The sequence below is a fragment of the Ceratotherium simum genome, chromosome 28 (assembly GCF_057802395.1).
Source record: "Ceratotherium simum simum isolate JZ-2026a chromosome 28, ASM5780239v1, whole genome shotgun sequence".
Lineage (NCBI taxonomy): Eukaryota > Metazoa > Chordata > Mammalia > Perissodactyla > Rhinocerotidae > Ceratotherium > Ceratotherium simum.
Window position 1 is genome coordinate 38,810,805 of NC_141927.1, and position 18,499 is coordinate 38,829,303.

The window sequence follows — 18,499 nt, forward strand, 5'->3', positions numbered from 1 at the left end:
TTTATAATTAAACTTTTTACATTAATGAAATTATTTACTGACAAGTCTCTCTCAGACTATACTTGAGAGAAGGAATCCTGTCATTCACTTTGGCATCTCCAGCATCTGGCACATAAGGAAGTTCTTCGTCTATAAATTTATATCTTGCTATGTGTCATAAAGGATTAAGGCAGAAGCATTTAATAATTATTTCTTGAATTAATGAATATGGGTGTTTTTTTTTTTTTTTTTTTTTTTAAGATTTTATTTATTTTATTTTTTCCCCCCAAAGCCCCAGCAGATAGTTGTATGTCATAGCTGCACATCCTTCTAGTTGCGGCATGTGGGACTCGGCCTCAGGATGGACGGAGAAGTGGCGCCTTGATGCGCACCCGGGATCCGAACCCGGGCCGCCAGCATTGCAGCGCGCGCACTTAACCACCAAGCCACAGGGCCGGCCCTGAATATGGGTGTTTTATCACCCGAGAGAAGCTTGGTTTTTGTTTGTTGGTTGGTTGGTCAAATCCTAAACTCTTCTTCACACATAAGACAGAAAACAAATAAACCAAGCTCATTTAATACTGGTAGTCAAAGCAACGTGTTTATCTGCAAAACCAAAGCAGTTATCATGGGTTTGAAAGGAACTAACCAGCAGAACTATGTATATGTACAAACCATGTCCACTTGGATAAATAAATTGCTGTTACTGTCTTACCCACAATATGATCACGAGCTGCATAACGATGTTTTGGTCAATGACCAATTATATATTTGACAGTGGTCCCATAAGATTAGCACCATATAGCCGAGGTGTATAGTTTGTGCAAGGGCACTCTATGATGTCCGTACAACGATGAAATCGCCTAACAATGCATTTCTCAGAATGTATCCCTGTCATTAAATGACGCATGACTGTACAATGAATCCTCTGTTTCTCATCCATATACAGATTGTTGATTGCCCAACAATGTGAATATCCAACTTTACCTGCAGTGCTTGTTCTTGGATATCACGAAATAATTCCATATCTTTCTCAGTCATGATTTCCTGGCTCCCAAAAAGCCGTTCCTCACTTTCTTGTTTGCCATCCCAGCCATCCTGATTGTCTGCACATAAAGAAAGGGCTCACACATTATTAGTGCTATCCTTAGTTTAATACAGTAACTAGAAAAAATTTCAAACGTTTCTATTTCAGTTTGAAGACCTTAATTTGTTTTATGTAACAGAGGACAGCACTAAACTGACTCCTAGAAAGATACCAGTCAATAAAGAATATATACATATTATATCTGCCTTATAATGAAAACCCTGAATTGTCTCAAAGCTTCTTAAAAATATTACATAACTAAATTTAAACTTCATTAAAAGAGATCATATTTTAGTATATTATAATACACACAAAAGCAGAATAAGAAAAAGGTCTAAGGAGTATGGAATTTATTTTGGAATAGTATGAATATAACACTTTGTAGCACGAATTTAACAAGTCAACATTCAAATATTGCTTTTTCATTCTTTGGTAGTATGGAAGAAGTTTATGTTATAGAAAGACATAATTTTCATCACTTGGGAGCAAAACAGGAAAATCTGCTCCTTTTAAAATTCTCAATGATCCTGCAATTTTCATAAGGCCAACACATTCTTATCCCAGCAAAAAGATAACCTTCATCTCAGCTACCTTAACTGATGTCAAGAAGTGCCAACTCCCCTCACATTCTGGGTGCCCTTTTAAAGCACAAACTCCACAAACCTGAGGATCACAGATGATAATCCTCTGGGTGAATATGAGAAATTATAATAATCATCCACTAAATGATGCATCTTCCTCAAATGGGCAAAGAAATTAGTGAAAGGAGTATTGGGGGATTATGTAGATCATTATCCTTTGCATTTCAAGATGACACTGCTGATGGACTCATTTCCTCTTTGTATGAGTGTGGCTGAAAAGACCAATTAGTGACAGACAGTTCTTTTCAAATCAACCGCATATATAGGCTGTCTGTTATTCATTTAGTATAAGAAGAAAAAAGGACAAGGACTCACTGTTGACAATACCCCCAAACTGAAAAATAAATATATATAATCTAAAGATACTATGTGACTTTAATGCCCCCTAGTGTGTGACACAGACAGATGCAGGCACAGATATAGTACAGCCTTCAGTGGCATTGTATCAGATGGTGCAGATTGTTGCTTCAACTCTACAATTCATAAAGAATACGACAAAGCCAATTAAAGCAAAAGCTCTCATCAATGCCTACAGCTTAATACTGGTTCTCCCTATATTTTACACATTTGCCCTACTAATTTCTATTTCTAAAACTTTGCAGTAGATTCTTCTAATAATCCATCTCCAGTGAAATGGTTAACTCAAAAATGCCTTTCATTAGGATCTGCTTTATAAGATTCTTTCCTTCTAAGTCTAGCCTAAACGGCTGGCATATTTTCTTAGATAAACATGCTCAGACTGGAGCTTATCTACTGTCTACATGGCTGATACAGACACGAAAAGTACTTGAATGCTTAAAGAATAATTTAGTTGATTGCCACTCTGGTAAAAGGCCAGTCAATACAGCATAAAAACAGGGACCTGACAATGACGAGGATTTTCTTGCCTGCACTGGACCAATCAACCAATTATACAAGCAGGAGTGACGAAGCAGTGAATACAAAAACCAGTGGAACATTCAAGGGAAGAAAATCAAAGTTAAGTATATGCAGTATATGAGACACCATACCTTTGGCCCTTGTGATCCAAGAGTCCACTCTCATTCTTCTACTTTCCTTCTACTTTCGTAAGAGCCCTTTCTACTTCCTACACAGGGTTAGGTTCTCTAAACTCAAGGCACTCAAATAGCAATGAGACTAGTTTAAGCTTTAATTATCTGGACAGCTAATCAAAATTTTCTCCTCTGACCTGAAGTATCTGCCACACTATTAAGTCTTCTCCACAGATGTTCTCCACTTTGAAAACTAGGAAACTTAGCCTGATACATAAGCAAATGGTCTGGAGCTGTTCTCTCTTTCCCTCTTTTTAAGTGTAATCCATGAAAACTGCAACTATATTTGCCAAGATTTGAAGTAGCAAAATCAATGACCCTACCGTGTTTGCATATATTTTGGTCTTTTCCTTATGCTTAGATCAACAGCACTTTATCCCCCCATACTCTTTTGAATTTCCCTCTGGGAATAAAGTAAGCATCATGATGCTCATCACATGATTTATTTTGTAATTTATGAATATGAAGTTGTCCTTGATTCAAGGTTATACTCCAAATTTCTATAGGCAGATTCTTTGTGGTTCTACCAAGAGTTTCTACTTGTCCACTCTGCAACTTCATCTCTAGCCTCTAAATTCCTGCCATAGATATCACTTTACTATCATCTAAATATCTATTTTTAATACGTTCTTATATTCCATAACCAATTTTAATAATCAAATGTAAATCTATTTCAGATAACTAGTGTTATTCCAAATAACACACTTTGGGAGTACTTTTTGTTTCTAACTGAACAAACTTTTACCTGTGGGCCAGTCTGAAGTGCTTGATTTTCTGTTGCCCTTTTTCCTGATTCTGTATTGCTCAGAGTAGTCTACCACTTCCCCTCGAGGCTTCCGCCCATCAGGGGAAGGGGTAAAGAATTTGGTAAGCCCATCAATGAGCCCTTTGGTTTTCTTGTTGAACTTCAAGGGGACACTGCTATCTCTGCAGAAGTCCAAGCCATCTATTCGCTCTAAATATCCTTCTTCTGATGACGATGCTGATTGGCTGGAGAGAGTGATTTTACGTTTCCGACCCCTTCCAGGGCCAGTTCGAACTTTGCTGAAGGGACATTTTGATCTAAAGAATCAAATAGGGAAAAGGGTAACTATTAAAAAGAAATCTTTATAAGGTTCCTATTTAATATGTAACATAAGTAAAAAACTTACAGCTTTATAATAAAAATCTATATTGTTAAGAATATTCCATAAACTAAAATATTATATGAATCAGAAGTAATATTATTATTGGAAACATCTATTTCTGGGAAGCCTAGTTACTTTATAGTGAAAAGAATCCTAGGTCAGGAGTCAGAAGGCATGTTTGAGTGATAATTTTGCCACTTACTAGCTGTACATCTTGGACAAATCCCATTCTCTCTAAACATCAGTGTCTTCATCAAAATGATAGGTGGACCAGAGGACAACTAAGACCCTTCCAGGTAGAAGGTACTATGACCTCTGCACCAGCTCAAAGTTATGCTTTACCTCTAAACACAAGGACAGGTTACTCTCTGCAAGTCAGGAATCAAAAGATCATTTTATAGGAAAATTAAAGCTTGATTTAAGATTTAAAATATGAACTACAACACTGGTTCTGTATATTGCAAGCTGCTAATGCTCATTCATTTCAATTATATCACTTTCAAGACAGTCAAGTGTAAAAAGAGTAGGTAAAATTTTGGAGAATAAAGAGAGGTTTAGAGATACAAATACTAAAGATATTTCACATATCATCAAAGGTGAATTACTATAAAGATACTCAAAAACAAAGACAGAATTAGCTACTGAATCTTGCCCCACCTCCTCTAGACACAGCCCAGTTTCCTAGTCTATAGGGGATAATTATATCCCTGATTTTTGCTAACAGATGAAAAACTTGCATTATTTTATATCAGGATATAGAATGTGACTTAGCTATGATCTCAATAGAAGAAGCTATCCAGTGATTTGTACACCTAATAGAAATAAACTACTGAGACTACATCAGGAGAGGAATCTGTGAAATGCTACAATAACATAATTTTTTCTTTCTTGTTTTTTATATAAGAGAAGCAATGCAAGGCAATGGTTAAAAGCTAGACTTTGGTGCCAGACTACTTGGGTATTAGTCCCAGTTCAACACTTACTATAAACTTGCGCAAGTTAATCACTCAGTGCTGTAGTTTCCTCCTTTGAGAAATGAGAGTAACAACAGGGCCTCCCCCTCACTGGGTTGTTGGGAGAATTAAATGATTTAACACATGTAAAGCACTTAGAACAGTGCCTTGGCACTTTATTAAGGGCTCAATAAGTATTAGACCTTACTACATAACAGTGCCAGCTATAAGAACAAGCAAACAAGTGAATCCTACACTATAGAGAAGACCCTATCCTTTTCTCCCCTCACCTTGCCACAAGTACAACTTACACCGTGTTTTGTTTCTTTAACCTGTTTTTTGGACGTCCTATTGGATTAGCATAGCGCCGTTTTATCTGTGCTGCCTTCTTCTGTAGAAGTTTTCTTCCTTTTTTCCTAGGTCGACATATTTGACATATCCACATGCCTATAAAGAAAGAAAATTCCAAACAAAAGCACAATAGATATAAATACACTGAAAGTGTTCAGATACCCTAAGCCAGGAGTTTTTAACTTCTTTCAGGTCAAGGACTCTCATTTGAAAATCTGATGAAAGCCCCCCAGAAAAATAAGCATGAAAGCAAATACATACAAAATTCTACAAACAACTGGCAGAGATTCACAAATATCCTGAAGCCCACACATGGTTGAAGTCCACTGATCCTCAGTTAAGAATCCCTGCTCTATATCTAGCACTCAGATATTGGTTTCTAAGTACTATCCCACAAGAAAAGAAGCCAGGTTTCTATAGAGTAACAGCTGATTCTAGGACTAGAGCAGGGAAAATACAAGATAACCTGGAACATCTTGTGGTGTCAGAAAATAAAGAAGTGCTCAAAAGATGACGAAGGCATGTCAAAAGGACACTGAAGCCAACTTTAAGGAGCTCCCAACAGCCAAATCTGGGTCAATCTGAGCAAAAAAAGAAATAATCACAGCAATGGCTTATAACCCACGAGATAACAAATACCCATGAGTCCATAATGCTATAAATAATTGAATAAACAAATAAATAAATGGGAGAAAGGGACAGTTCCTCCTTACAGCAGAATTCCAATTAATGAATGTAAAATGAATGATGGAAATAGAAAAATCACCATTATGCAAACACCACAGTAAAAATTGGTGCAAGCAAGAATCAATGATGGATGCTAAAATTAGTGGGCAAAGCAGAAAAAGAACAACTTTACAGTGTCAATCAGGTTTCTCCACTGTAATCAAGTGATCAAAGTTAACAGAACTAGTACTAAGACATACCAGTATAATATACCCCAGTTACGATGCACTACAAGGGTACAACATCACTTCCGTGGTATTCTTGATGAGCTTCATGATAATCTAATCATGATAAAGTAAAAGACAAACCCAAATTGAAGGACTTTCTACAAAATAACTGACCAGTATTCTTCAAAAGTGTCAAGGTCAGGAAAGACAGCATCTGAAGAATTAACACAGACTAGAGGAGACTAAAGAACTATGACAACTAAATATAATGTGAGATCCTGGATCAGATACTGGACCAGAAATTCAAATAAGGTGTGTCTGTCAATTGTACCATATCAATGCTAGTTTCCGGGTTTCAATAATTGTACTATGGTTTTCTAAGATGCTAACATTAAGGGAAGCTGGGTAAAGGGTACAATGAGAATTCTCTGTACTATTTCTACTACTTTTCTGTAAGTCTGAAATTATTTCAAAATAAAATGTTTCCTGCTTTAAGCTGCTATAAAACTTCTTTCGTAGGCATTAAATACACAGGAATGAAGTCCTAAGAAAATCTTTCTTATCTTGAAGGATTCTCAGAAGGTCTTTTGTCCAGATTTCAAGTAAATGGAAGAGGTAGGAAAGGGGAATATTTATTCTTCCAATACATATAAATGTAAGACTTTTCAGTCAATAGAGTGGCATAAGATGTACTCAAATAAGTTCCTAAAGTGGAATAAGTTGGCTACACCTAAGTTTGATGTTCCTTTCCATCAACAGGAAAATTTCTCCAAACAGACATTATCAAATATCCTATCCTACAAGCATTTTACTTACAAAACCTATAAATCACAAAATCAGAGTTGAAAATAGAATTTGTGATAAGACAAAGCACAGGAGACTAACTGGATTTTTTTTTTTTTTAAGAAACTATAAGCATATGATAAGATGGAAGTCCAACCAACAGGCACTTATATCTCAACTAAATACCTTTTAAGGAACAGGAGTCAAAAGAATAGAATAATATTAAGCTGCACTCTTATGATTGGGGCACTTACTTGTTTGCAAATTACAAACAGTTTTTTTTTTAAGATTTAAATAAACCAGAGACTCTAATAGCTCTAGGCCCCTCAAGTGATGAGCAATGATATAATCAACATGACCTAATACAATTTCATTTTTTTCCTGTAAAGAAAGAGATATTTCAAAGTATTATATAAGGCAAGTATTTTGTCCTCTAGCAACAGGACTGGCAAATATTTATAAATGAACCACTTCACCCTCCATGGATGCTTAAATATTGAAAACAGAGAAAAATAATAATAAATCCAAACTACATAAGAATGTTATGATGACTAAACAGAAAGACTGTCCCCATCTTTAAGGTGATAGCTCTCTTCCTACTTATTATACAATCCCAAAGAGAAAGATGCAAATTATTCTTTCATTGTAACAAAGTAGATAAGAAGTGCTTTCACTAACATGCACCTTTATATTGCCAGTTTGTTTTCAGAAAGTATTTCTCACCTTTTGGCATCCGGGTAAGTGGCGGATCACAACACTCCATGTGAAAACCTCGGTCACAGGAATCACAAAAGAGCATGTTATCCTGAAAAAGAGAAAGGACAATTCTGCTTAACGTTTTGAAATAGAAACATGTCAGGATCGTGACTTCATAAAACCTAGGAAGCTTCAACAATCTCACAAAGAAGGTGAGTTACCATAACAGTAAAAGTTTCCTTAATTTGTATTAACTGAGTACAGTTGGCCCTTGGTATCCTCAGACTCGGATTCCGACTAAGGGACTTGAGCATTGAGGATTTTAGTATCCGTAGGGGGTCCTGGAACCAATTCTCAGCAGATATCAAGGGACAATTGTAAATGGACAGTCTGACTTAGCAGAAAGTTTTGCTTCACCTAATCTGTAATAAGCAACTACAGTTTCATTACTTTCAAGTTTATCCAGTAACCAGATATAAGCTCACTGTAGTCTGTTTTAATAAAAAAGAGAAAAGGACAATTTGTAATTAATACACTAACTGACCATTCCTAAATGAATGCCTTCATACTATTTAAACAAATTTAAGGAGTATGTCTTTAAAGTAGCTTATTCTCTCTGCAAATATATAACTAGGTGCTTTAGAAACTACCTGGAAATAATACAAGTCTCAATGAGCAAGTATACTAAAGTAATGATGTGTAATTTAAAGAGGCTACTGTTCTAAATTCTGCTGGACCAAGTGATTGAAAAATAACCAACCACATTTAGAGGGAAAGGCCAGCAGTACCTTCTGCTTCTAAATGAAATATTCACAATGGAAGGCAAAGGTACTCACTGCATTTTTGCCTTGATCTTGACAAGAGCTGCACGTTTTACACTCAATGCACTGCCACCGTAAGGCCTTCACTCTAACCGTTAGTTCAGGGGAAAACTTTAAACAGGATGGATGACCTAAGAAGGGGAAAATTCAAGAACGAAACAAGAATCATTTTGTAATTGTATTAAAAGAATAATGTAGAAAAAGGCAATTATCTCAAATCAAAACATATATCAAAGAAAACAAGATACTACTGGAAGCTTGCCACATATGTCTCATCAGGTCTTGGCACTCCAATACACTTCTATTAATGCTAAACAGAATTCTGTACACACAAACCCCCAATTTTATCATAAAAAACTTGACAAACTCCAAACTTTTATTAGGCCTGCATTAAAGCATTATGTGTGTACATTATGTGTGCTTGTATGTATATGGATACATAAGATGCCCAGGTCATTTCTGGAAGAATACACAAAAACTGTTTACAATTATAAAATCCTAGGACATGGAGCTATAAACATTTCGAAGGAAAAGGATTTCACATTTCACTTTATAGCTTTCTGTGCTCTCATTTTTTTTTAACATGTGTTACTTTTATAACTAAAAAATATATAATAAAAATTCCATCATTTAAAGTGAGTTATTTGCTCATGATTTAAGGCACTCAAGCTAAAACTAAAACCTAAGCAGTATTTCTATTGTGATCAGAATTAATAGTAACAGAAAAAATGTTTCCTCTTACAAGAGTTAGTATCAGTTTGATTCTCAAAAATTTAGAGTAGCCAATTTGCCCTCAACTCTGAAACGATTTGTCCCTTTTCTTTAAAAGTTGGTTATGTTTATTTTTCTTTGGTGAGGGAAAGGGCTGGTTAAATTATCCTCTCTCTTCTCTTTTCTATTCCTAAATAATTTTCTCTTTGATAAGATGGTAAGAAGTTTATCATCAAAACATCACTAACATCAAATGAAAATGGGAGAGGAGGTGTAAAAATCTTATTCATAATCACATGATCCTGGAATAGTCACTTTCATGTTCTAGTTTTCCTTTTTTTTTTTTTTTTTTTTTTTGGTGAGGAAGATGGGCCCTGACCTAACATCTGTTGCCAATCTTCCTCGTTTTTTTGCCGAGGAAGATTGGCCCTGAGCTAGCATCAGTGTCCATCTTCCTCTATTTTGTATGTGTGATACTGCCACAGCATGGCTTGATGAGTAGTACACAGGTCCGCACCCAGGATCAGAACTGCAAACCCCAGGCCGCTGAAGCGGAGCATGCGAACTTAACCACTACACCACTGGGCTGGCCCCTAGTTTTCTTTTTTAAACTAGCTAAAAGCCCTTGCATGGTTTTAATTATAGGGTATATACATTTTTGTTTTGCTTTTCTTGATTATTTTATTGAAGTAAACTTTATATTTATATTCCTTAAACTGATTATATTCCACTAAGTTGATACACTAAACCTACCTGACCATCTCCCTATTGTTAAATACTTAGTCTATTGCCCATAATAGTTAGAATACCAAAATGAATTATTTCATATGCTTATAGATTCTTTCCTTCTTTTACATTAATTCCTTAGAATGAATTCCTGAAAGTGGGGATGGTGAGTGAAATGAAATAAACATTTTTATAGCTTGAGAGGTAGACATGCACTGCCAAAACACAATCCAAACCCTCTGATATGATATCCAGTTCCACTAGCAAAGTACAAATGTTTTACCACAATTTCATCAGCTCTAGATTTGGGCTCTTTTATCGTTCATGTTTTATTATTACAAAAGCTATAAAATGACACTTCACTGCTTCTTTGGCATGCATTCCTATGATTACTTGGGTAAACTTTTTTTTATATGCTCAACTATTAACTTTCACATAAACTACCTGTTCATAGGCTCTGTCCCTTGGACTTTATGCTTAGAAATGTAAACATGCTCCTTATACTTTATAGCTTTTGGCCCTTTGCCATATTTAATGCAATTATTTTCCCCAAATGATTCTCGCTTTTTAAAATTTTGGGTATTTTAGTTCTTAATTTGGAAAATATCCAAATTCACATACTTGACTATGTCCATCCTTTTCTTCCTTGGTTACTGTGATAGCCAGGCTCCAAGTTGCCCTCCAATCATTCTTACCTCCTGCTAAGAATCCCAATTCACACCCTTGTGTAATTCCCTCCCACACTGAGTAGGGCTGATCTATATACCAATAGGATACCCCTGAAATGACAGAATGTGACTTCTAAGGCTATATTATAAAAGATATTGCAGATTCCACCTTGCTCTGTCTATCAGATATCTGCTTGGGGGAATCCAGCTGCCATGGTGTAGACACTCATGCAACCCTATAAAGAGGTCCACATGGCAAAGAAGAGAGGCTTCCTGTCAAGAGGCAGCATTAACTTGCCAGCCCGATAAGTGAGTCATCATGGAAGACTTTGGATGACTGAAGCACCAACTGAAATCTTGACTGCAACCTCACTGAAAGAACCCAAGCCAAAACTACCCAGGTAAGCCATTCCCAAATTCCAGATCCACAGAAACAACATGAAATAAAAAGTGTCTGTTGTTGCTTTTAGCTGCTAAGTTTTGGAGTAATTTATTTCTACAGCAATAGATAATTAATAGTTATTTATTCTACTAGTTCTTTAAAGGTTCCCTCTAGAATAACAGTTTTCAAATTGCGCTCTTCCCTATCTCACAGAAATTCAGAGACCACCTCAGATATACTGCTTCTTAGAAGGCAGGGCTATAACACAACCCTCTCCCCAGCCCCATTTCATTCCCATCTCACCTAGAGCAGATTCATTTTTATCTGTTTTATATATTTGGGTTCCCATAAGATTTCTTAAAAGTTCCACTACTAGAATAGTTTGGTAATCACTGCATTGTATGACGTCACTATATTTTTGTCTAATCTTTTATGATTTTATGGTTTATATGTAACTGTGAAATCCATCCAGAGTTCATTTTGGTTTGTGATATTATGCTAGATATGGTCACCTACCACTCAAGATCTCTTCCCACCTTCTTTTAATGCCTTCTATATATAAAAACTGAAAAACTAAAAACTATACTTTCTAGACTCCTTTGCAGTTAGGCTCTAGATGTGAATTAAGTTCTACCAATTGGATGTGTTTGAGTGATTTTTAAAAGACAGAAATGAAGCAACGACCATCTTCCTCCTGTACTGACTGTTTTCTAATGATTAGCGAAGTAATGAAAATGCTGGTGTCTGCTCTTCACCTTCAGTTCTCCAGAGGCAGTTGTAATGGTAGCCAAATTCAGCATTCCAGTATTCAGCTAGAGAACTCAATAGTTCCACAGTGGCCTGCCACTTCCACCTCTTCCAGACAGAGGCAGATACAGTGACTCCCCTGGTGGGTCAGTTCTGCAGTGTCCCAGGAATCAGTCCTTAAGAAGCCCAGCCTAGAGCTTGCCTCTTCAGTCCTTCTAACAATTTCACAAGTACCTGATTCTAAATTCCTTTCCTCTTGAAGTAACTCTTGTGTTTTCTGGTTTCTGGACTAAATCTTGATTGTTACTGATATAAAACACTGAAAATTAAGGCTATGATGAAAGATAATGCTGGTTTACTAAGGCCTTCCTGCAAAGCCTTGTAAGTTCTTAAAATGCAGGCCAAGAGTATCTCTGGAATTGACAAATTAAGAGACTCTTTGCAAAATCTTCTTTAGAGCCCAGAATTTCACACAGTTCACTAAACTGCAGTGTCAACACTCTATTTCCCAAAGTGACATATGTAAGTTTCTATCAAGAAAAACAAATCTGTTATCATCCTGGTTCTATTCATGAAGACTGAGGCATAAATCAAGAAAGATAAAGTAGTGATTATTAAAGAAACCAGCAATAACTTCAAACTGATTGCTGTGATCTGAACAGATGTTTGATAGTGAAATACAAGGATCAACAGGGAAAAATAAGTCTATGGAAAGCTTTTCATAAAAAAACTAAGGGCTTTGATTTAAATTAACTGAATAAAACATTTCAACTATACATTTAAATCCCTCCCTTGTCTAAAAGCTCATCTCAGTTACCTAAAATCAGAATCAAATTAAAATATTACTTTCAAAAGGATGACAGATACAAACTCAGTTAAACATACTTCCCTTGTGCCTGACAGCACGTCTTAGAAGGAATACAGGGATCACATACCACTGTTGCCACAGTCAGCACAAGAGATGAGTTCCTCTGGCTTCTTTTCTCGGTTTTGTTCTTTTGTACCAAGACAGAAACTACAGATGGGGATCGGTTCAGCAACCGGCTGTAAGGAAAAACACAATCAGTCAGGTACTAGTAGTTTTTTTTAGTATTAAGATAAAGACACTAAAACCAGTTTTAAATTCCTACAACAGTTACATGTAACTTTAGGACAAGCCTATCATTCTCCTAAATATCCAACTAAGCAGGTGAGTTTTTACAAAGCCTGCTTTGGCTGGCCTTTACAACTGGTCCTTGGAGTGACAACTTTGGTCCAAAAAATCAGATCCTAATCATGCTGGTCTCTTAGAAACTAAATGACACAGTATGGCTTAAACACAGCAAATCCTTCACCGAAGGTTGAACAATTAAATTAAGTGCAAGAAATCACAGTATCAGCCCTTAAAGGCATGTGATGTAGGAGAAGAGTGATAAGATGTATACAAATAAGCATAATATAAGGCCAAAGACATTAAGTGCTATAAAAGAGAAACAGTAAGTGCTCTGTATAAGCGGGAAAGATAAATTCCAATTGTGGTTTGGAGGAGAAGGGTTGAAAAAGGAAGGCAACATGTATTAAGTGCCAGTATTATGTTATGGGATCTTAAGAAGTTTGTCCAAGGACAACAGATAATAATTGATAAAACCAGGTTTAAACCTAGGTTTCTTTGTTCCTCTACAGCACTAGCCCTGCCCCTAGACCCCCGCAAGGATGAAGAGAAAGACAATACCAGTAGTATAAAGAAGATGAACTTAAACTTAGGTGTGCAGTCTGCTAAGACCAGTGCTTAAAGGATATGGTTTCTGTGATAAGCGGTGGGGTGAGGAGCAGGGGGAGGGGGAGAAGCTAGATCAGTTTGTGAAGGCTGCCACTGAATGTCTTGTAAAGAAGTTGGACTTTATCCTGCAGAAAAAGAACAACAATAGGTTACTGAACCAAGAGATGATCACTTGTACTTGAGAAAATAACTCCAGTGGCAATATCAAAGACAAATAGGGGAAAACCTAAAGATAGGTAGAACATTTAAATAATGATTGCAATAGGCTGGTGAAGACAAGATAAGAACCTGAACCAAAGCTAGGGAAGTGGAATAGAAAGAAGAGCTATAGACTTAGAAACCAACTAGTTGTGGAAGTGATAGAAAAGGAAATGAGTTAAACATGACTAACTTAACTGAAAAGATGGTGACATCATCAACTGTGAAAGGTAAGTCATTTTAAAGAAGAAAATAAGGAGGAAAGCAAAGAGATGATGACTTTGATTTTGATGTGCTTAGTGGGAGGCACTCTCAGTCCATTCTCAACTATTTACACTAAGCATTGTGCAGTATAGCAATATAAAGTCCTCAAGATGCTTTTAGTCTACTGGGGAGAACAAATAAAATGTTGTAGGTACCAGGATAGAAGTATTACAAAGGGAAGCCAAGGAGGAAGTGATCGAGTAGGGGCAAGGGGTGACAGGTAAAGGCTTCACAGGCATAAGTTCTTCTGGAGGTATTTGACAGGCAGGCCCACCTGATGGCAGTGGAAGAAAATACAGAAACGGGTTTCAGGGGCAGGGGGATGAGCTTAGTCTAGGACTTAGTGAGCTTAAAATGCCCATAGAACATCCATGTAGCAATGCCCATGGACATTATGATACAGAGATCTAGACTCAAGAGAAAGGTCTGTAAATAAAAATATAGGAGTCAGACATACAAAATGGCATTAAGGTCATTAGAGTTGATGAGTTCTCCCATGGAGAATAGGTGGAAAGAAGAGAGCTAAGGTCAGAACACCAATGTGACTGGCAGAGGAAAAGGCCTGAAAAGGAAACAGACTAGTGAGACAGTTGCATGATACATCAATATAGAAATTTCCAACACAAGCAAACTAATAGTACTGCTCAGCCAATAGATTAAATGAGAGATGAATGGCTGGAAGTTGTCTTAATAACTGTGGCTGTGGTAAAGACTACCACATCCTTTCTTTAAAAAGGAATATGGAAAACACTCAGGGAGTACAGTCAGGAAAGACTTCACCCAGGAGTAGAAACCTGAATTTAACTCAAAAGGAGGCCTAGAAAAAAGGCAGAAGCAAGTCATGAGGTTTGAGCTTTATGCTGCAGCCTCTAAGAACCGCTAGAAGATGTTAAGAAGAGGAATGATATGACCAAGATTTAAATTTTAGAAAAGTCACTCTTTAAGCAGTTGAAAATGGATTGGAAGGGATATGATTATAATCCAGGCCATGAGTAATAAGGGCCTGAATTAAGGAACTGACAAAAGAAATGGAGAAGAGAGATAAGAGATATTTAAAAGATAGAACTGGCAGGATCTGATGATTAATTGATTTGGGGTGGGGAGTACAGTAAGAAAGATGAAGACTAGAAAGACACCGTTAAAGAAGTGAAAAGGCAAGCCACAAAATAGAAGATATTAACAACATATTTAACTAACAAATGGCTCATATCCAGAATATATAAAGAAATCTTACATGTCAGTAAGAAAAAGACAACTCAATAGAACAGTAGGCAAAAGATTTCAACAGGTACTTCACAACAGAAAATACATGAATAATACACAAATGGCCAATAAACATAAGAAAAGATGCTCAACCTCATTAGCCATCAAGGAAGTAGATCTTCGAGAATGGCTAAAATTATGAAGACTGGCAATAGTAAGTGTCGATAAGCAAGTGGAACAACAGAAACTCTGCTGACAGAAATATAAATTGACAAAACCACTCTGAAAACTATCTGACATTATCTACTAAAATTAAACATAGGCATACCATAAGATCCAGCACTTCCACTCTAAGCTATATACCCAAATGAAGTACATAACACACAAATACAATAAAACATACACAAAAATGATCAGAGCGGCATTATTCATAATAAACAGTAATGAAAAAAAAATTACAGTCAACAAAATGGATGAATATCACAAACAACATTGAATGAACGAACAAACACAAAAGAATACATACTGTATCATTTTACTTATATAAAGTTCAAAAACAGTTCTATCTTGTCATAAGTCAGGATAGCTGTTACCTTTAGGGAGAAAGGAAAAGGTGGTGAATTGGAAAGGGACTTCTGAGGTGCTGGTAATGTTCTTCTTCTTGACCTGAATGGTGGTTTCATGGATGTTAATTATGTAATAATTAAGGTATACACTTACAATCTGTGCACTTTTCTCTATGTATATTTTAATTAGAAAGTTAAATTTAAATTAATGAACATCTGTGGAGTAGGACAGTGGTACCTTTGGAATATTCTGAAAGAAATACCAATGGTGATTTGGACATTGGAGTTTGGAACTTAGAAGAGAGAACAGGCTAGAGACAGATTTAAAAGACATGAACATACAGGTGATAACTGACAGCACCCAACGAGAAGGTGGAGTGGAGTAGGTAGAAAGGGGAGAGAGTAACGAAGGGGAGGGGAGAAGTCAGATGAAGTCTGAGATACAGGAATACCAACATTTAGAAGCATCAGAGGAAAAAAAGGAGACCAGAAAGGACCAGTCTCAGAGACAACAGAACCAAGAGAAGTAATGACACAAGAATTTCAAGAAGCAGAGAGCAAGCAACAACCAATGTTGCGAAGATAAAGTATCTACTGCATTCTACAATTGAGAAATAGTTGGAGAGGGCCCTTTTCAGTGACAGGATAAGAACTCAAGTCATAGGAACCAACAAACTGCTATGAAGGGACAGAGCAGCCAGGAGACAGCTAAAAAGAAATGCCAAAGGGTTTGATGTGTTCTAGGTATTTAAGATGAGAAAGACTAAATCCATTTAAATGTGGAAGAGAAGATACGCATAGTCAAAGAGATTCAAGAAATAAGAAATAACAAGAACATATTACATATTACATAGTAAAGTTTAGAGCTGTATTATTCAATATGGTAGGCACCACAAAATGTGGCTATTTAAATTTAAAATAAAATAAAATAAACTTAATTCCACACTAGCTACATTTCAAGTGCTCTATAGTCACATGTGGCTAGTGGTTACGGTATTGGATGGCACAAATATACAATTCCATCACTACAAAAAGTTTCACTGGATAACACTGACTTAGAAAAGAGGACGGATTTTAAAGCATGGGTAAAGGGACTGGTCTTAGTAGTAGAGGATGGTGTACCCGCATATTGTTTGTAGGTGGGATGGTGGGAATGGGGAAAAGTTGAGGGTGCTCATTTCTGATAGCCTCATTATTTCTGGAAAATAGGAAATAAAATCTCCTGCTAAAAGTAGGGCAGGGATTGGCTAGACACAATATGAAAAAGTAATAGCTGACTGAGAAAACTGAGAGGTGAGATTGGCTGGGTCCAAGAACTGAGACAATGAAAACACCTCCCTATCAAAATGGAAAAGGGACACACATTTCTCACGCAAGACAGAATCAGAAAAGTACATATTAATGTAGAGAATAAATTCAAAATACAGGACAAAAAATGTTGATGAAGTCCCTGCAAAATGGCCTCTATCTTTTTACTAAAATAGAAGGCAGTCTCACTTGCTCAAAGAGAAGTAGATAGGTATGGGTTTGGACATTTACAAAGAGCAGAAAAAGTCTGGAAGTCTCTGTGTGGAAGGTGATAGAGAATCAATTAGTGATGTAAAATAAAACTGTCAATCACCCCTAACCATGAAGCTAAGTTCAGAAAGAACCAATTTGTAGTTTTTCCAATAAAAATGGTTATACAACTTTTCTTAACAACTCTGAAACCTTGGGCTGACAAAATCAGAAAGTTGTAGACTGACAAGGTAAACCAAAAGGTGAGGTCCACTAAAAGGCAAATGCAAGTATTTCTAAAATAGTAGACAGCAAAGTTGAGGCTGGACATCATAAGCAGAGGTGGGCTGACAAACTGAAAGTATAAGGAGTTAAGGTACCATAGAAATCCTGAAGAAATGGAAATAAAGGTCCAGTACAAGTAATGGAAAAGTAGAAGGACTGAAGATTGTAGCCAGAAGAAGTTTAGAGTTTGTGATTTCCTAAGTGTATTAAGTTCTAGCTAATAAAGGAAACCCCAAACAGCAAATGTGCATGAATTCTTTAATATTTAGTAAGCACTATTCTAGACACGTGAGGGTACAGTGGTGAAAAAGGCAGACAAAGCCCCCACTTTCATAGAGTTTACATTCTAATTTAGTGCAGAAGAAAATAAAATTGATGACAATAAAGTTAGGAAGTCAAGAAGCTAGGAAAGCATGATTTTAGAAGAATCACATAAATGTGTTCAATTTAGCAAAAATTGTGCTCAAGATAGGAAAGTTTTGCAAAAATTTTTCTAAAGTTTTAGAGAAGAGAATATTGGTAAATAATAGCTCCCCTCCAAAAAGAAGCTGAGCTCATGGTATTAGCAGATGGAAAGAACTTCATGTTAGAAGAATTTAGGGGGAGAGAAGTCAAGATGGTGGCATAGGCAGACTCTGAACTCACCTCCTCCCACGGACACAGTGAATTTACAACTACTCATGGAAAAATTACCCCTGAAAGAGAACTGAAAACTGGATAAGAGGAACTCCTGCAACAAACGACAATCCTAACTGAGGTGGAAGAGGCAGAAATTCCTTTCTGGAGAGGAAAAATGCCACCTTCACGCCCTGGCGCTTCACGGCCACCTGGGAACAGCCCAAAGGTTACTGCATACGGACCCCATGGTAATCACAAACCAGAAATCTATAATAAATACACAAGAAACTAAGAGAAAGGAACCCAAACATAATACTAAAGAAAGCCATCAAACCACAAGGGAAGAGAGGAAGAGAAGAAGAAAGGAACAGAGAAGAACTACTAAAACACCAAGAAAAAAAAGTTAAAAAAATGGAAGTACATACTTATCAATAGCTATTTAAACATCAATGGACTAAATGCTCCAATTAAAAGTCATAGGGTGGCTGACTG

General features: G+C 36.5%; 1 protein-coding gene across 4 annotated transcripts in view; it reads right to left on the reverse strand.

Moving 5' to 3' along the window:
* Window positions 1-18,499, reverse strand: part of KAT6A (lysine acetyltransferase 6A) — a 115,326-nt gene that overhangs the window by 42,617 nt on the left and 54,210 nt on the right. For 3 of the 4 annotated variants that reach the window (XM_087418575.1, XM_087418577.1, XM_087418576.1), the window contains 6 exons: window positions 12,553-12,661; window positions 8,399-8,514; window positions 7,590-7,671; window positions 5,151-5,286; window positions 3,505-3,821; window positions 967-1,085 (listed from right to left, as the gene is read on the reverse strand). In XM_087418575.1, the coding sequence (XP_087274701.1) occupies window positions 967-1,085; window positions 3,505-3,821; window positions 5,151-5,286; window positions 7,590-7,671; window positions 8,399-8,514; window positions 12,553-12,661 (879 nt within the window). The remainder of the gene's footprint in view (window positions 1-966; window positions 1,086-3,504; window positions 3,822-5,150; window positions 5,287-7,589; window positions 7,672-8,398; window positions 8,515-12,552; window positions 12,662-18,499) is intronic. The other variant, XM_087418578.1, reaches the window with a different exon arrangement.